Source organism: Crocodylus porosus, unplaced genomic scaffold (genome assembly GCF_001723895.1).
Source record: "Crocodylus porosus isolate Cpor-Errol unplaced genomic scaffold, CroPor_comp1, whole genome shotgun sequence".
Taxonomy (NCBI): domain Eukaryota; kingdom Metazoa; phylum Chordata; order Crocodylia; family Crocodylidae; genus Crocodylus; species Crocodylus porosus.
In genome coordinates, this window is record NW_017728915.1 from 33,245,360 (window position 1) to 33,265,812 (window position 20,453).

General features: G+C 42.8%; 1 protein-coding gene across 1 annotated transcript in view; it reads left to right on the forward strand.

Annotated features, from left to right (window-relative positions):
* Window positions 1–5,052: 5,052 nt before the first annotated feature.
* The window catches only part of CDYL2 (chromodomain Y-like 2), a gene marked incomplete at its 5' end in the record, with an annotated part of 33,881 nt that continues 18,480 nt past the window's right edge, over window positions 5,053–20,453 (forward strand). Inside the window, 2 exons of the mRNA XM_019535440.1 lie at window positions 5,053–5,653; window positions 17,442–17,659. Coding sequence (XP_019390985.1) covers window positions 5,053–5,653; window positions 17,442–17,659 — 819 coding nt within the window. The remainder of the gene's footprint in view (window positions 5,654–17,441; window positions 17,660–20,453) is intronic.

Genomic DNA, 20,453 nt, shown 5'->3' on the forward strand with positions numbered 1-20,453 from the left:
CTATTAAAGTAGGTGCATAATAAGAGGCAATTTTTCAGCTGGGATAATAAAAATTAAAAACAATCATTTTGAAGAGAAATATGGCTAAATATGGCACTGCAACCTGAATCAATACCACATAATGAGGGCTGAATATGAGACTCATGCCCAACCATTTGCCATTCTTCTTCCTTGTGGAAGTAAGTGCCAGATTTTGGTCCAGCTTCTGAAAAAGATTTTGCTTCTGTCCATTCCAGCATCCCCCCTTTGTCAGTCAATAGTTCACTACCCTGTGGAGCACAGTTATTGTAGGACAGGTGTTGCTTACCTGTGACATGTGTGCCCCTTGTTGCACAAGGAACCCTTTGTGTGGCATGGAGCAGATTGGGAAGGGGCAGACAGGACAGCAACAGATCGGGCAGAAAGCAGAGCAGGGGATCGGGCAGGGAAAGAGAATCAGAGTGGCACTTGGAGGGTGTAGGGCTAGGTTGTGGCATGCCTGCCAAAAAGGTTGTTCTCCACTGCTGTAGGTCATAGTAGAGGTGCTGTCTCAGAAAAAGTCAGCTTGATAAAGAGCTTGATATATCAAGACAGAGACTCTGAATAGGACATTGTATGCAATGGGAAGCTGGTACTGATGGAAGAGAAATCAAGTAATGTGTTTCCCATCACAATTCTCACAGCTTCATGACATCGTAAGATCTGTCCAGTGATCCACACTGGGATGGGTTTGCGGTGTTCGATGACCAGCAGGATTAGGTATCTTGGATAGGTCCAGAAAAAGTTCTGTGGATGCATTTTCCCAGTTCATCGGCAGAATTCGTTCACCAGAGCAGTGAGTGCTTTTCTGGACCATATCTAGACTTGAAGCCAAATAGCACAGGAATAATGACAATTGAAAGGGGACATGAAGACTTCGTTTTTCCTAGTAATTTCTAGGTATAATATATACCAATATATATTTATATATATTACACACACTATTATTTTAATTGCTAGCGTATGTAATATATATGTGCATTAGTATTTTGGGAAGAGCTTGTCCCCACTGATGCCTTGCTCCTTTTCAACAACAAGCTTTTGGGGAGTCAGTACAAGGGCCAGATGCAGAAGCGGTTTGGGCAGGGATGATCTTTGCTTGGAGATCATTTGAGGAGCCAGTTTCTAAGCTTCTGAGTCCCTCTCCAAGGAGATGCACGTCATTCTGAATGGTAGCTGTTGTGGAGCCTCCAGATCTGTAGGTGTACATTGAGAATTCTTCTCTGGAGCATCTATCCACGTCCTGCTGGGTTGTGCATAAAGGGGAGAGATCACAGCCAGGAGGCTGCAGGATGGTCTGCTGTGAGCCTCTGAAGACTGTGTGAAAAGGCAAAATAAACAGAAGGGTGGCGTCTCTGGAGCATGGCATCTGCAAAGTGCACTGACACGCTCAGCATCACACTGCTTGATGAAGGGAAGCTGGGCAGCAGTTTCATCATGCCAAGGTGGTCTGCACCAGGTATTCCAAGACCCGTTCACAGTCAGCCAGTTGGGTGGCACCAGGAGTAGCATGGTCCTTAATTTGAAAACCAACCACTGATGTCAGCTTTGCCTTAATGCAGGGTGGGCAATTATTTCAGCTGGAGAGTTGCTTGATGAGTTTTGGTGAGCTGTCAAGGGCCACAAGGGTAGCACCATCCCCTTGATAGGTGCTACACCACCTGGTCACCATCTTGGGACCAGAAGCCCTGCCCCTAACCCCTTATCTTTGCCACCAGCAGTCCTCCCCCTTGCCTCTGCAAGTACTCATTTTGGGAGGGGAGTTACCATCTGAATCAGAAACCAAATCATATACTAAAAGTCAAACACCTACTATAACATACTTTAATTTTATTACAAAAAATATTTTTGTCCTGATCTGTGTTTGTGTAGTGCATATAGAGATGATTGCAAAATAGCTCAAAAAGTCTTACTCTTGTATATTTTGGGGGGGGAGGGAGTTGGGGGGTGTATGGTGGTGCGTGGGGTTTGTACGTGTTGGAGGGGTATAGAGTATGTTGCAGGGTGTATGTATAGGTGGGGGGGTTGTGTGGGTGTGTGAAGTTTGTGGCGCGTGGGGGGGGCTGCGGGGACCCCCCCCCACACTCCTCCATGGTGTACAGCCTCTGCCACCAGTGGCAGCAGCAGGAGGTGGTGGGCCTTTGGGGCTCTCATGGCCCACCCAGTCACTGCTGCCTGGCAGCACAGAGCTCCGGCCAGAGCTGCACACGACGGCAAAGAGCACAGCCAGGCCAGCCCGCCTCTGTTGCACGTGGCTTCCCGCAGCGCACGTGGAGCTCCCAGCACTTGCGCGCCACTCAGGAAAGCCCTGCGCGATGGAGCCAGTGGCCTTCCCTGCTCCCTGCTGCCACAGAAGCAGGAGGCAGGACTCCCGGCCACTGCCAGCAGGCTCCCGGCAGCTGCGCATGGAAGGCTGCCAGCTCCATTGTGCGGGGCTTGCGCGAGTGTGGGAAGCTACCCCTGCACCACAGGGAGCCCCACACAATAGAGGCAGGCCAGCCTGGCTGTACTCCTTGCCACTATGTGCAGCTCTGGCTGGAGCCGTGCAGCGCTGGGCAGCAGTGCCTGGGCAGGCCACAAGTGCCTGGGGCTATGAATGAATGGGGGGGAGTGTGTAGAGAGAGAACCCCACCCTCCCTCACATCCATACCCTGCCCACCCGAGCTCCACTGCCCCCCTGGGTGCAGCAGGCATGCTAACTCACTACCTCTGTCTGCATAGATAAGGAATTAAACAACAGTTAACTCATCGCTTGCAGGTGGAAGATAAACTCAGGCGCACCAGGGTTTTATCTTGCAGGCACAAGCAGTCAGAATGAAGTGGCAGGTAGTTTCAGCTGTCCCACCCCAATACTTTCCACTCTCTTGGTGAGCGTGGCTTGCAGGTTGCAGGCAGAGCCCAGCAGATGCTGCTGGTAAAAGTCTTCTCATGTGGGCCTGGAATTATTTTGTAGGTATTTTAACCTATTTACCAGTATGTGCTCTTGGTCTACCTTAATGTACTTTTGGTCTGGGAACAAATAGAAGTATGTAAACTTTGATTCATAACTAATCCACAGAAGCACTAGACACCCACCATGCTTTATTCAATTTTAGAAAAGCAGTCCTTAATTTCTGATTACAAGCACTGCATTGAAATTGTAATTTGGTTAACTCTCAGGTACTTATTTCTGTTTTTCAAGTGAATTTCTTCGGGATCCTAGGATGCTAATTGTAATTACAATTAATTAAAAACAGATTACATTTTCATAGCTTCAAATCTAAAGATAAGCAAATGGACCTACATCCAAAAAGATATTCAGACATCTAAATGCCCATCAATTTTAGGCACCAAAATAGAAGTTAGGAGCCTACATGAACTTCTGTATCTGGCACAAGGATTTAAATTCCTTGAAAGGTCTTACTCTTAAATACATATCCCTTTTCCCATAATTGCTCATTAAAAACCTGTGTTAACAGAAGCATCCCTTTCTTTACAACATATTCCTCGTGCTGCTCAGTGCCTTCAATGGTTCCATAGACCCAATTACATAAGTACGTGATGTCTAAAATATTACATTAAAACATCACTGAAGGAGCCAGGTAGGAGCAGTTATTATCAGTTATTATTCATTATGAGTATGGTCAGTTTGGCATAAACTTCAGGGAGGACATCGTCTGTGGCCAAGAATGACAAGCATGCTGGTCACTAATGTTTCATCATTCCTGCAGTTGATACAATAAGTGCATCGATTTTATGCATGCCAAAAAAGTAATTGTGCAAACAGTTCTGTATTTGCATGTACAATAAGGCTTCACTTAGCTATTTTAACAGGGTCTGTTAAGGAATTAATAGTAAATAGTTCAGAACAGAAATTTGGGACAACTGTCAAGCAGATATGTAAGATTTTTTTTTGTGTGAGAAGGCAAGTGTCATAGTTTGTAACAGGCTTTTTACTCCAAGAGACCAATAAAAATTATCACACTAACTACCCTTATCACTGTTAGTTAATAGTATTGCTACTGACTGCAAACATCTGCAAACACAAATTAAGTTTGGTGTCAAATGCAAATCACTTTGTTAGTGTCTGCAGGACAGATCAGTAAAAAGTGAATGGGGTAAGTTCACATCCACTTCTGTGGGTGCAAAATATCAACACATACAAGCAAATGTAGCCCCTCCTAGAAAACTCTGAGTTTGTGCGAGATGGCACACACAAAAGGGCACACGCAAAATTGAACACTACCCCTCAGTTTGTAGAATTACCACACATTTTGTTCTAATTGGTCATCTTCTTTCAGAGACGAAATAGAAGCGGTAAAACAGGTAAAGCAACAGACAGCAGGCCGTGTCTGCAGACTTGAGTGCTCAGCAAATAGGAAGTACAGGAAAAGACACACTTTCATATGAAGAGGGCTGGCGGGGTCTCACTTCAGACATGTGTTTCAATGACAGCATTCCTTCTTTACTGCTCCTCAGCCTCGTATCGGCTTAGAGGAAGGCTGTCACAGTTTCCAGCATTAGATATGGCCATACTTAGAAAACACTATTGTATGTTATTACAATGAAGATTTCTCCAAAAGGAAAAATGGGTGAGTACCTGGAAACGACCTTGCTATTAAGACACCAAATGGGACTGCTACATCCCTCTGATATACCAGCAGCTCTGTCTGACAAATGGACACATGTAACAGTGGTGCATAAAAGGAGTATCGAGTAGCATATGCAGAAACCAGCTAGATCCACATCAACAATCAGCCATGGTCTGCTGACATCTGATGTGGTAGTAGGTGGGTGCCAAAATGAAGATTTCTTTTTTCCATCCGATTTTTGCAAGTTTTTTGGGTAACCTGCTCAAGGGATACTCCGTGTTCAGTGCAGTTTCATTTAATACATAAAGCAACATGCATGAGGTCCCTGACCCTCATCTTCACTCCAGCCCCTTTACATAAAGAGTCTGGGGTGAAAATGAGGATCAGACTCTGAATTTTTTATTTTTTTTTCAGAATTTGAATTATTTTCCTTTCAGACAACTCATGATCTTTTCCCTTCTTCTGCCAGGTGGAGAGAATCGTAGACAAAAGGAAAAACAAAAAGGGCAAATGGGAATATCTTATCAGGTGGAAAGGCTATGGAAGCAATGAAGACACCTGGGAACCTGAGCATCACCTATTGCATTGTGAGGAATTTATTGATGAGTTCAATGGACTGCACGTGACTAGGGAAAAGCGATCAAAACATGGGAAACAGGCCAGCACACCAAAATTTTTACGAGAAAGCCGAGGATCATCTGTTGAGAAAATACCGCACAGACCTTCTGAATCTGGGAAGTCTAAAGGCTCAACACATAAAAGAAAGAGGATTAACCCATCTCTTCAAAAACAGAAAAGGGGTTATACAGCAAAGCCAGCATCGGCTGGCGACAGGGCTGCTAAAACTGTGACTTACCGAACTACCCCCAGTGGTTTACAGATCATGCCATTGAAAAAGCCTCATAGTGGCCTACAGAATGGAGATGCTGGTCACGAGAAGGACTCTAGACATTTTGGGAATGGCTCACAACAGCAAAACTTGGATTTAAATGACCATGAAGGAGAACACGATTTGCCCGGCGTGTTGGAAGTTAATAACGATTCGCCTGTTGTGAATGGAATCGGTATGTGATTTAAACAGCTACAGTCCTTTCTGTTGGGTTTTAATTGTGAAAATTGCAAACAGAGTGCCATTCATGAAAAATTAATTGTCTTGCTGCCTGGGTAATATGGTGAGAAGGAAATGAAAAAAGATCCAAACTCTTTCCCCACAAATTGTACCATTTTCCATCCATCTTTTCCTCCACCTCCCTTCCTTTTCCCACTGAGTGGCATGAAGCAGTGTGGGCTTTGGAGCTTTGTTCAGTGCTTCGGTCCTGTTCGTGGGGAAGATGAGAGGACATGGAGTGGGGGAGGCAGTTGATGTAGGTACAACACTGAAATTTTGGTTATTACCAAATGCCTAATACCATCTCAGTTGTGTGTGCAGTGGCCCAGCTTTCCAGAAAGGATAGGCTTGACTTGGAAATAACATTAGTATTAATGTGGCCTTGAAATACAATGAAAAGTATGTCTGGTTAATTTTAAGGTGTTTATTATGACCAACATTTGATGGCTAATTATTTAGAACTACTACACCAGGTTAGCGCATCTTTCTGACCACCATTTAGTACATCAGAAAATGCAAGACAGATGCTTCATTAGAAGGTACAGAAAACCACAGCATCAAATTTTTTACTGAGATGGTATTTTTTATAACCTGCCTCTGAGGGAAGTTTCTCTTACCGCAATACATAGTAGTTGGCCTAGGCCCTGCAGAATGTAGGTTTATAGTCCTATAAAAATTATCTAGTTTAACATAACAGTGGAGCTCCTTGTTATCAATATTAATGCCTGATTCTGATTCTTTTTTAAATCCTACTAAGCTTTTCAGCTCTGAGACGCCTGTAGCAGTAATTTCTATGCTTTAGTTATCAGTTGCCTTTATTGGGTTTAATTCTGTTCCCTTTCAATTTCATCGACTGTCTCCTTGCTCCTAGACTATGTGAAAGGTTGAATGGGACATCTGATTTACCATCCATCTCCCCAGTCAACTAGACAGTTCTAGTCTTTCCAATCTATCCCGACATGGGGATTTTTCCACACTTCTGATTGTTTATATTGTCCTTCTCTCACTCCTCCTGTTTTTGCTGTATTTTTGCAAGATAGTGTGAGCAGAACTAAACTAAGCGTTCCAGGAGAGCACGTACCATGGAAAGGTATCAGAGCAATACAACGTTTTAGGAAATATTCCCTCTCCCTTTCGACATACAGGCTAACATTTTGTTTGCTTTCTGATTACCGTTGCATCCAACGTGGAAGTTTTCACTGAGCTGTTCGGTGACCCTCTGGTTTTTCCCCTGACTGCTTACAATACTTAAGAACCCAGCAATATGAGTAGGTCTAGCGATCCCTTCCACTGCGCTTTTCATGTGCTCTTATGTTGCCAATTCACATACCTTTGTTAGGACCCAGTGAAGTCCATCATAATCCTTTCTAGTCTTTGCTAACCTAATTTTGTATTCTCTACAGATTTTCCCATCACACTGTTCACTTCCCTTTCCAGATCATTAACACGTATATTAAATAAACCAATCCTAGCACAGGTCCTTGGGGCAGCCAACTGTTAATCATTTGCCATGATGAAAAGTAACCATTTGTTCCTACTCTTTATTTTTATTAGCCAATTTCTAGTCCATGACAGTATTAGTTTCCTTAATAGCCTCTTGTGAATAACTCTGTCAACGACTTTTCAGAAGTCAATATAAATTCTATGGTGTCACCAGCATTTTATTATTCACCACGTAGTGGACACACCCAGGCAACTCTACTAGGTTAGAGAGGTACAATTTTCCTTTACAGGAGCCCTGTAGGGTTGTGCTGACCTTGGGGGTGCTCCCAGGGCCATCTTGGTGTTTTAAATTATTTTTTTAATTATGGTTTTAGTGAGATGAGGATATTCAGCATGTTCCTTTGCTAATCCAGCAATGTTACATCTTATAGTTGCCCCCAGACCTGTCACAGATTGCCACCTCTGCTGTTACTTCTGAGATATATGGAAGCTTATACCTGAAATTTAAAGCCTGAGAATTACCAAGGTGCCCTTTACCTTCAAACCTTTCATGTTTGCATGCAATCTTTAGGGCACAGTTTGTGTGTATTAGTGGAGGCAAGAGATGGAACATAAGGCACCTACACTCCACTGTCCAGTTAAAGGCCCTCAATCCAACAAAGCACATGGAAGCACAAGCTCAACCTTGTGCTGGCCCAAATAACCCCAGTGGGGCTACTCACAAGCTTAAAGCTCAGTCCCAACATACTTAACACTCACTGCATAGGTTTCTATACCTTGCTGAAATGGGGCCTAGGTGTATTCAAAAACCAAGTTCCAAAAGCAGTGTATATTGTATTTTTCTAGACTTTACTTACTAGCAAAGGTGAACAAATTGTTTTTGAGAAATATATTTTTCTGTATTTATTGATCTCTTTTACTTCCCAGTGTAAAATATACCTGTTCAGAAAGCACGGGGGGTTATACTTTAAGTGAAAAGGGGAAAATAAAAGATGAGAACTATGAGGGTCCTAGAATTTGTTCCCAAAGGAAAAAAAAAAGGCCGGGAAGACAAACCAGCCCTTGTCTAAATAATACCTATAATAGAGCTCTGTTTCAAGACAGGATTTTTTGCCTGTGCTCCTGGGTGTTCTTACCCTTATGAATGGCCCCAGCTGGCATCTGATGAATCAAGCTCCTTAGAACATTTCTTTATAAAGATTTTATATTGTCTTTCCTACTGTCTCACATCTACTCTTGTGTTTTGCCCTCGTCTCTTGCTCCATCCTGTCCCCCCTGCAGGCAGCACCAAAGTGAAGCTGAATTCTGATCATTAAGTCTTGAGCTTCGATAAGTTTCTTCTGAATCTTCTCTGTCTAGCAGCATTCCCAGTGACAGCCCCCATTGGTGTCACAGTGCAGTAGTCAATGCATATGCAGTAGCAAAACAGCACCATTCTGATCCGACTTCTGTCTCCACAGGTCGAGGGTGCAGGGCCCAGGGCAAATCAGTTCATGCAGGGATCTGCCCCTGCCCTGATCCTGTGCACCTTGGATGCAAAGAAGCCACTGCCACCATTGGCAGCAGCCAGGGGGAGGGAGGTAGTGAGGAAGCCGCATCCAGGGCACGTGAAATCATATTGGGTGCAGGCGGGGGCAGATCGGGAGCCCACCAGCACCGCCGGGAGGGCTGTACCAGAGTCCTCCTGAGGGTGCATGCACCCAGTCTGCCTGTTAGATGAGAGGAGCCAGATGCTGTCGGCTGGGACCTGTGCTGAAGCCAGTAAGCCTGGCTTCAAAACGTTTCAAAACTTTCAGATGTTTCAAGTTCCTGTTTCCTTGTAAAGCTGGTTCGAGGGCTTTTGTTTCGTTTCGATTTCACTGTTTCGAGCATATCAAAACAGCTTTGAAATGCAACGCTGGGCAAAATTTTGCACAGCCCTAATACGCAGCATTAAAAAGGAAGATGGACCAAGCTTCCAACACAAAAGGAAGCAGACAGAAAGTAGGGATAGTGAGAAGCAGGCAACAGGTTTAAAATGCTATTTGTTACAGCTTACACTAGAGCTTTGTGAGGAGTCATGTTCCCTGCTGTAAGGATTTTGGGAAGTTTGAAAGGGACTACAGATAAATAAAAAAATATATGTATTATTGTTCAGTATTCCAAGCATATTCAAATATGTTCTGCCTCTCATCTGCACTGTTAGAAGAAGGCAATACAGGTGACAATGGTTGTAACACAGGCACATGTTCACTTAGTATTGGACTAACATGACCACCTCCTTTTAATTCAGGAGAGATATCAAGTTTTAAGTCATGATCCCTGCAAGCTGACTGGAAAGAGGTGAATGATTCGATATCCCATCACCGTGAACCAAGAGATTCTCCCTAATTAGAACAATGCATAAAGAACTAAAGATATAATTAACTAGAAAGTCATAGTTATTACCTCAAAAAACAAAATCTGTAATTAATTTTCAAAATCATATATTTTGTCTATCTATAAAGACACTAGACATACCCATAGAAATAAATAATTCACATTTGGGGACTTGTTTCAGTGGCTTATTAAATTACCTCCCAGTGGTTCCAATTTTATATACACACAAACACACTTAGGTAGACCTTTCCTGCACATGCTACAGCTGGTTTCACCAGCAAACCCTTTAATTCTCAAACAGAATGATCAAAGCATCTGTGTATCAGTGCTGGGACATAGGCAGCTGGGTCTTGGGGAAATGTAAGATCAAACTTGCTGGATCGTGGCAATAGTTGAATTTAGAAATGGGAAGCAAAAGGAGAGTACAGTCTATGAGCGAGCCAAGTCAGGAAACCAAGAGGTCAGAAAGCAAGTAGAGGTCACCAGAGTGGCCTAGGTTCAAGAAGAGCCCTGTTGCTCAAATACTTCCCATTCCTCTCCCTGGTCTTATAGAGGGGAAGTGGAGGGTCAGGTGACAGGATCCAGGCACTCAGGTATCAATGAGTGGTTGGAGACTCAGGCGCTGGTGGAAGTTTTACTTGGCTCCATCGTCTTCAGGCCATGGGTTTCCATTCCATGAAAGTTCACTAGGATCTGCAGGGTTGTGAAACTACCCCCTTTCCTACAATCTGCACCCTCCCTCCTGAGCAGATGACTGCCAAAAAACATTTCCTCATGGAGGGCACATCTACATATGCAATTAGAACGGCTGAATAAACTCCAGCGCAGTTTACACCAGAGTTTATTGCTCCCAGGCACAGAGTTTACATGTGTGCTGAAACTGCAGCATATTGAGCCAAGATAGCAAAACCCCGGCTGGCAGGGTGTCTGGGGATCAGCCTGCAAGCCCGGAGCTGCTCTGCCCCAGCTCAATGTGCTGCAGAGGGGCTGGTTGGGGCACAAGGATGCTCCAGTTGCAGGGCTAGTGGCAGGCAGCACTGCACTGGAGCACACTCATGCCCCAGCCATCCCTAGTCACTGTCTACGCGTGTGCTGCGGTGCACTAATCTCCGCCATAGGCTAGTACGTTTGTCAGGCAGCAGTACTATCGTATGGTGGAGTTAATTAGTTTACTTCAGCCTAATAGTGCCGCATGTTTAGATGGTGTTGCTTTACTGCAGAGCTAATTAGTCAAGTCCACCTTAAAGCACATGTGTAGATGCTCTCGGAATTTCTGAAACCCTCATTGCTCTCTTCCACAAGTCTCTGTGTGGGAGGGGAATATTAAGTTCCTCCTCTGGAAACTCCAGATTATGCAGTATTTGTCAGCTTCCACCAAAAAAATGCTTGTTGGGGAATCAGCAACTGTTAAAAGACTAAAGTCCCTTTGATGTACAGTAATAATATCTACACCTTTATAATTCCAAGATGTCATCTACATCTCTTAGTAAAATAGTAACTTTACAAAAAAATCCATTCTGGATTCCCCCTTTTAAACGCAGTCTTCTTTAATCTATTTTATTAAATTTGTTACCTACATTGAACTATATGATGTTACAGATGGGGTAACAACTGAGGAGGTGTACTCATATCTGCCTCCACCCAAGAGCCAGGCTTCTAGTCCAGAGGACAGGAGGAGGCAACATAAAATGATTTGAGCAGTTTGAATTCAGTCCACGAGGAGGCTGCACTGCACGTCCATATTAGCTCGACTCTTACAATGCACAACACTACTGCCTATGGAATGGAAACAGCTGAAAGGACTTGGCCATCAGTTATGTAGGGCAGGGCATATATGAATTTATGTTGCTCTCTTGTTTTCTGTGCATCTGGCCAAAAAACTAAAGGATACCCATTGCCATTACTGTTCGCTTTCCAGATCTGTCTTTTGCAAAAGTGAACGGTTTTTCCAAAGCTTGCTATGCTTACTGTTACCAAATGCCAGGTACACTCCAGGACATCTGTTGAGGTCCCCTCCACCTTGCAAGTTTTCTTTCTGATGATATTTGTTGACTTTTATTATCACACTTCTGTCTGCTTCTTTCATGATACGTTAATTCAGAGTGATTGTTTTGTCAAGTTTCTTGACAGCCTCAAAAAATTTCCCTTTACATTTTCTCTTTCTCTCCTGTGCTGCTCTAGCTCTGCCTACCATCTGCTGAAAAATTCCTGCCTGTCATGTATCACTAACCTCTGTGTTTCTTCATTAGGAAAACCTTTGTAGTTTCGTGATGCTCTTAATTGAAATATTCTCTACCAACCTAGTCGACTGTTCCTCTCTCTTTTTAGATTGTTCCGTTTCATTTGTTCTAGACAAGTCCAGACAGTGCAACACAACCAAAAAATATGCTTTTTTTTCAGGCCACAACTGGGGTAGAAACAAGAGGGAAGGATAGAAGTAAGTTGCTTTGGGGTAACCTGGCAAGTGCTCTATTTTTTTTACCTCAGTCTAAAACTGCTACTTGAAAAAACAAACCGGAACTAACATGGAGACAGCACTGATGAGACTGTACCGCTCTGGTGACCGTGTTCAAGAAAGAAGGCATGCAAAGAAGGGCTACTAAGATGACTGGGGAAAGGAGAGCCTGCCTTTTGAAAAGAGACTCAAGGCAAAGAGGGGATGCGTTGGGACTCTGTGGTCAAGGGGGTAAACTCGGAGGAAGGAAACTGTTGAAGAATAAAGAACAAGTAGTTATACATTAACCATCTATATACTTAGGCTGTGCATTAGAAGGCTTCTACGAGACAAATGACGTACAGCCTTCCCATCAGAGTAGTTGAGGCAAAACCTGACTAGTCTGAAGATGCTTGATAAACTTATCAAAGGTCTGTCATAAAAGGGAACAAGATTCAGCTGACCCAGGGGGTTCGTTCCTAGTGATATGTCCTTATGTATTATTTTCAGTTCCTCTTCTAGAATACCCTTGCAACAGGTAGGCGACAAACCTGTTCAAGTTAAACCATCAGGGCTGAGCTAACAGTATGGTAAGGTTGAGAAGCAGGCTGTGCCAGCACTGGACAGTCGGGAGGCTTGAGTCTTCCTTGCTTTCCCCCTGAAACGCTGGTGGTCTTTAATCTAATTGCATCCTCTGTCTGTTCCTCCTTTTCCTGCTGTGACTGCCAGGTCTTTTTAGCCTGTAAATCTGTTTCTGTGCAGTTTTAGAGTGCTAGTTGCAACTGGTCCTGGAACTCAACTAGGCTTGTAGGCATTCCTGAACAGCAGCAACATGGTGGTGTGATCCCACAATGACCTTTATTAAACTTTCCTTCTGATCTCTATGCCTTTTCTTTGTGCTTTCTTTGAGCTTAACTGTAGATTGAATGGTGGTTTATAAATAGATTAGAGCTCTAGCTATAATAAAAAAATGTTCTCTCCTGCCCACTTTTTATATCCAGTCTTATAGACTGAGCACCAAAAAAGTAAGTTAAATGTTTAGGCTGGCAAAAGCATATTCACAGATACCTGAAGCTTCCTGGGTATATTTGCAACATCCCATAATGTATTTCACATGCATTCATTATACATTGTTTTGGGGATGCATAGATTTGCTCTGAACCATACTCATTTTTCATCTTGACATATTAAGGTGTTAACTGTTACCCTACCAAGTATAAAAGCAGGCGCTAGTGGTTACACAGCATTCCTGTCCCAGGCTAAATTGCCAGCGAGGAAGACACTTTATTTAATTACATTTGGAAAGGCTGAGGCAATCCAGAGTGGATACCTCAGGCATGTTATTTACCAACAACTTGAGATGGCCAATATTTTGGTGTAGGATTTCACTATGAGAAGACTCTGAGAAATACTTTTGTGTATAATCCATACTTTATGTGCATCGGCCCTGCTAAAACAGCTGCCGGTAGCTGTGCTACTGTAAACCTGGTACTGCTACATCTGTGCATGTTATCAGACAAAGTTAGGCTGGGCTTAATTTGGGCCTTGTCTTTGGCTTTTGTTGATTACATCTTCTGGTTTATTACAACGATTACGTTCTGTCATTTATTACGATGGCAATTCATTTGTGGATCTTGGCTGCACTGTGGATTAGGTTTAGTGTATAAAATAACAATCCACTTACTGGATTGTCTCCCGTTAATCGGCTCTTCTTGAAAATTATTTAGTCTCATTTATGTTTTTCAAGTGCAGTGTAGGTGGGGTACAGACATCCTGGTGGTTAAATTCCTGTCAACAGACATGCACTTTGCATCTCATACAGTTGTAAAGCTAACTTCTTTTAACACATTCAACTTCCCCACCCTTGGCCTGCTATTTGAACAAATAAGGAGCCAACAGTGATAATACACTGATTGACAAGAGGGTTTCTACGGTGCTGGATTTTCCTGAGGGATTAGTTCCCGACCCTTCCCTTAGTATCTGTACTTAAAATACCTGTGGTTTATTCCTCAGTCATATGCAGATTACCCTGCTGTTAGCCTAAGGCAACTTCCACCATATTTCATGAGTTCTTTCAACTTTACTAGCTCGTCAGATCTTTAGATGGTTGTTGATGGACCAAACAACATATTGAATATCGAACGGAAAAAATATATATATTTGATTTATTTTTCAAATAAAAATGATGAATTGACTTCATTATTATTCTCATCCCCATTTATTTTTTAATTAATATCTTTACATCCAGTACTCTTGTTTGTTCTCAAGAATACATGTGAAAAGTTGAACTGATAAATATTTGTTTGAGTAAGCGTTTGCTTGAGGGCTCACTTCAGGTGTTTTTCAGATTCCTTGATTTCAAGGCCAGAAGGGAAAACCTCTCTAACCAACTTCAGAACGCAGGCCAAGTGTTCATGAAGCCATTTTGAAAGCTCATTGGTTTTCCTTCAACTGTTTGTACACTCCAGTTTGTTCTCCAGTTAGGCACAAGTGTTCTTGACAACACGTTCTGCTAGTGAATGGAAGTAGTTGAAGATGTAGAGGAGAGCTGGTTGCAGACAATCATGGGTTGACATGCTTTCATGTAAAGTGTTTTTGGGATAATTCCAAATGCAATGCAAATCAGTAAACATTCACATCAGGCTGCAGTCCTGCCGACGCACGCTGTTTAACTTCACAACTAGCCCCAGTGACTCCCAGACAACTCTTCTTAAACACATGTGTGTTTGCAAGATACAAGGCCTTAGTTTGCAGTTAATTAAAGAGCAGAAAAAAGGAATAAACCGCAGACAAATAAATCATTATACTCTACTGGTGAGTCATTATAAACACAGAAGCAGCATAAAATATAAGTTGTAATTTGTAAATTTCAAGCATTAAATTACATCTGTTTTGGTTTTATTGCATTTGCAAACAATTCTTGTCAAAAGAACAAAGAACTAATTCCCTTTGACTTCAAACATTCTTTCTAAATTAATGAACTGATTGAAATTTGTCAATTTTTTCAAAATTCAATTGAATTCAATTATTCAGTTCAAAATTCAATTAAATAACCACCTTTCAAAACCATTGCAAAGTATAACTAATAGTTGTTTATAATTTAACTTTATCAAAATCTATTGAATCACTGAAAATAGGGAATTATTCAAAATTATTTACGTACATATATATATTTCAAAATAAGGCTAAACACTGTCAGTTAACTACACTTAAACATTGAATCTACTTTTTAATACAGATAACTGCAGAGTAGAATCAGGCAATTTACATAATAGGAACATTTGCCCGATCTACTGTTTACCGAGGCCTAATCAGATAGCTCAATCAGCTACTCAAACATCAACTGTAATTAAATATCTAGACTATGGACAGAAGGTAGTTGTTTCAAACCAGGGCTCACATTCTTTATAATCTATATGTGGTCCAAAATAAAAATCCATTTTCCAGTTTGCATTACACTTCTCCCTCAAAGGGCACAGACAGAAGTTATATTTGTTGCGTGATTGGCCCCTGAAAGCACTCTACAGCCATGCCATAACATACAAGCATAGCTGCAGAGTGCTTTAAAAGTGGCTGACTACATGACAAATTAACCCTTAACAAATGAGGGATCAGATGAAGGTGCTCCACTCTGGAATGCCTTAGGGAACTTCTGGTGGCTATGGTCAATCTGTTGTATGATCAGGGCTGGGCTGTATCAGTCCAGCTCTGCCCCCAGTGCTGTTTACAGAAAGGGAGCAGGGAGGGGAGGCAAGCTGCAGAGTGAGGTTTGCCCAGCCTGAGCTGGAGGAAGCGTGGGTGGATTAGAGCCCCCCTCCCCCCTCCCTCCAACCACTCCTCCAGCTCAGGCTGGGCAAACCCCAGCCTGCAGCTTGCTCCCCTCCCTTCTTCACCCTCCCTTCCTGCAGACAGCATTGGAGCTGGGAGGGCCAGGGGGGACTAGGGGAGAGAGGCTGGAGGCAGGCTACACAGGCTTGATTGGCTCCAAAGTGGAGCTTAATTCTCCACACCCACCCCTCAACCCAGCAGGTGAGCGGCTGTTGGATTGGTGGGGTGCTGTAACTCATAGCATTTTATGTAAAGCGCCATAAGTCAGAACAGGCTTGCATGACTGTCAGCACTCAAAAATTCTGAAATCTTTTGGTAGGCCCCATCCCTTCTAGAGATAAAAACCCAACAATGATATGAAGATCTGGACACAAACCCAACTGTTCTTCATTTTCTCCCTCAGGCTGGCAGTTTTGAGTCTATCACTGTATAAACAAAAAATAAGCTTACCACTGTTTCAAGTGAATATAGTGGCTTTGCCTCTATTTTTGTATGCCATCTATTCATTTTAATGGCAAAGAAATTTAAAATATCTGTAACTGCAAAAGAAAACTTGGAAAAAGAATGTCCCAAGGATATTTTCATGACCCCATAAGTCAGCCTTTGGCCTACTTGAGCATTGTAACCAGTGCTAACATACCGCCTGACTATCCCATGGGAATAATAAAAATGGGCTAAAGTAAAAATTACAGCTTGCCACAAGTAGAACTCACGATAAACTGAATGTTTCCCAGTAAACTGCTGTTTTGTTGTGTTGGTTTTGTTTTTAAAGAGGAATCCTTTTTTTTCTTGCCAATGATTTGACTTTTCCCTATCACTATGTATCCTGAAAAATGGCAGCAGCGTTAATGCCTTTAATGAATGGAATGCAATGTTGAGTATGGGTGACTGTGAAAAGCAATGTCTATTGTTATTACAGACTAGTATAGGACATGTCACAGTTATATCCCTTCATAAGCCTAAGAAAACATTTCAGAATCTCAAATACCACAACATCCAGATTGCAGTGGCTAGCTTGTTATATTAATAGTGACTTCTGGGCCTATAAGGGAGAGATGCTTGGTAGGAATAGCAGCTTAGCAGTAAATTATTTGCATATTTTGATAAGAACCGCCCTGCCCCGCTACGTCACTATAAAGATGTACAACTGAGGATCCTGCATTGAATTTGCCAGCTGGAACTGACAGTGGCTTTTGCTCATTATAAACAGAACAACCTGTACTTCTGGAAGAGAGAAAATGGACTAAATCAATCATGCTAAGCTTTGTCGAAGAAAACTGAATTGGAATTTTCCCATGAACCTAACCATCACCCCAAATCCACATAAAAGACTAAATTCCAACTGCTCACATCTTCATTACAAAGGTGCAGCATGTTGTCACTACCACTCCCATATGCCATGATTCATCTGCACTGAGTGGCTTTCTGCTTGAAGCATGATAGAGCACTGTATGCCAGGATATACCTGTAAAAGCTGCACCTGTAGTAGAAACGAGAGTAGCCAGAGGCCACAGAATTTCTATTAGCCACAGCTGGCTTGCTGGGCACATTTTTGACCACCCCTGAAAAAGGCTGACTCATATGTGTTGTGAAATTTAAGCTGGTAAAAGATGCTGTGCTGTTTTCTTTGCCTGTACAGACCTAATTACATGTGTACATTTTGGTTGTTTGCATTTAAAAGGTACCTCTCTGACCAATGGAGGCCTGAACCTGCACAGCACTGTGAAAAGGAAACTGGATGGGGAGAAGGATTACGTATTTGATAAGAGGCTAAGGTACAGCGTGCGTCAAAATGAAAGTAACTGTCGATTCAGGGACATTGTGGTCCGGAAGGAAGATGGTTTCACGCACATTCTGCTGTCCAGCCAGACATCAGATAACAATGCACTGACCCCAGAGGTAAGCATGCAGCCAGAAAAACAAAAGAAGCCACCCAAATAGGTGGGCATCTGGTTAACCCCAAAATTAAGGCAGCTCTTACTCTGGTTTTTTTCCTTGTTATCTTTAAAAATGTATTGAGGTCAAATATACCCTTACTTTCCATGCTTGGGTTTTAATCCAACAGGAGTTGATGATTAAATGTGATGGAAATTAATTTTTCAATTTTTTCTCTAAACTGAAGATAAGGAGAAAGGAAAGGAAAGACATGATCAGTAATCCCTGTTTGGCATTTTAAGACCCAATAGTTTAATGGCCCTTTATCCCCTTTGGTGAGAATATGACCTCTAAGTAATGTGAACTGGATAATATTTCAAGGGATTTACATACATACACACACATCTCAGGCTGTGCATCTAAGGATAAGAATGCAAAGTGGCAAAAGTACAACTTGATTCTTGGCTTGATTATTTTTAAACACCTGTTTGACACTCATTTACTGAATTCTTTACAAAGTAGGGCACTGACCCTACTCTGAACTGCAAAGGGGCAGGAGGCATGCACAGAATGCAGTGGCTCCCCATGTGCTCCAGTCATCCTGTACTCAGGGCCAGACTTTGGCTTGCTGTAGGCCAGTGCACAAGGTCAAGGGGCGAAAAAGACAAAAAAGCCTTCCTCAATACTTGCCCTCTTGTGGGTAGTTTTGATCACATGATGCATTGCCTGACTGTAAGAGCAACAAAAGACCAATTCAGGTAGGGGTTCCTAAAAGACAGCCCATAGGCCACTTGCAACCCACAAAGCATTTGTATGTGGCCCACAAACAGACCTTTTAATGGTAGCACTCTGGACACCAAATTATGTTATACCTGTTGCATGAAGGTAATGCAGTACAGATTCATTTTGATGTGCAGCTGTCCTACACACTAAGCATCCCTCCATAGGCAGAACTTGGGGCTAGTGACACACATTACACGTAAACCAGTTTAAGTGATCAGAAACTGGTTTAAATCTGTAACAGAACAGATGTTCAATGCATATAAACCAGTTTGAAAATGGCTGAAACCAGTTTGAAATAAACCTGGTTAAATGTAGTATCAGACTTAACTGATTTGGATCAAAATAGTTTATGCAATGTCTGTCCCAAACCCCTTCCTGGTTTAAGTTAAACCTGAGTCCCCCAGCATCCCAGATGCTTTGCAGCCCTGGGCGGGGCTCTCTCCTCCAGAGCAGGGCTGGCCCTACCCTTCTGCTCCCTGGCTGGAGCTCTGGCAGAGACCATAGGCACAGCAGCATCTGCCTAGCTTCCCTGTGCTCCCAGCACCCCCCCTCCTCAACTCCCTCCCCCACAGCATGAACGTAGCCAGCATGTGGTATGGTAGCTAATACTGAGAGGTGTCTGTGTAAGACAGACAGGACAAAGGCAGACAGGACAGTGTCTGCTTAGGACTTTTTAGAGCTAATCAACAGGTAGGTGGTAATGTCTCTCTGTTCTTTCCTTGGAAAAAGTTGTATAAGAAGAGCCTGAACTAATGAAAGAGACTTTTGTTTTCTTGACAGGGTGCTAAATGCTGTGTTATCAATGCTCTGCTGGCTCCCTTGCTAGTCAGGAGCAGCAAGAGGGGGGAGAATCCCACCCTAATCAGAGCATCCTGCCAGGGCCTGGCCATGCCCCTCATAGCTAAGCTCTGTGGAAGGGAAGGGAGGGCTACTCTGGCACTGAGGCACTGCAGGCATGTGCCTGCATTTCCTCAGTCCAGAGGTAATGTCTATACAGTTACACATCGGTTCAGCCTAGCCAGGTTAGACTAACCTGCAAAGATTGAATCAATTCAGACTCAGGCTTTTCGAATGTCTGTTCCTAGCCTGCTCTAGAGGGTATAGGATAAGGGATGAGACCCTTTCCACCTTGGTTGGTGATAGCGAAGCTAGCCTGACAAGAGGAGCATATGCCGCATTTCTGGAAAGACACTGTAGAAGCTACCTTCTGCCACAGCCACCAGAAGTACCATGTCTGCCTGGGTGGTCTATAGGCTGACTAGTCCCAAGAAATGATAGCGGGACCTCAGCAGTCTGACCCTCGCTGCCTCCTCAGACACTCCAGCATGCTCTAGCTTATAAAGTCACTACAAAGCTCTTAATATTAGAATATAGGAAATCACTATACTGAACCTTGTCCTACAGAGGATTTTGTTGCTTTTATTAAGTAAGAAATGTGTCAGTTTAAAATTGATGCCCAATAGTTAAAGCCATGGCCAAGCATGATAAACCTTATATTTTATTTTCTTAAGTAGTTAAGATCCAGCAGGGAGCGCATTCTCCGTTTTTCATCTACTCACACAGGTAATAGGTGCCACAAAAATAGGTATTTACCACCTACATTATTAAAATAATTAATAGACTTGCAATATTTATAAAGAAATAACATGGTGAAGGTAAACCAAACATCCATTTTTAATGATACTGCCGTTCTAAATACGTACTAGTTTAAATCCATCATTCCAATAGAATCCATTGCTCCATTAATATAGCAATATGAAATGGTTTTATTAGAATGGACTAAAGCAAACCAAAGATTTGCCATGGCCACTTCGAGCAGGCACAGTTTTGGGCTGCTGTCCTCAAGACCTCGTACCCATAACACCAGGAAGCGCTCACGTTCAATGAGAAATGTCAGTAGAGCTCGCACCTCTCCATTTACTTGGCTTTCTTTCAATAGCGCTGAAACCAGCAACACACGCATATCCATGAACATTTTTGGATTCCTTTTCTCAGAACTACAGCATCCACTATGCCCAGCGCTGGACTCAGACTG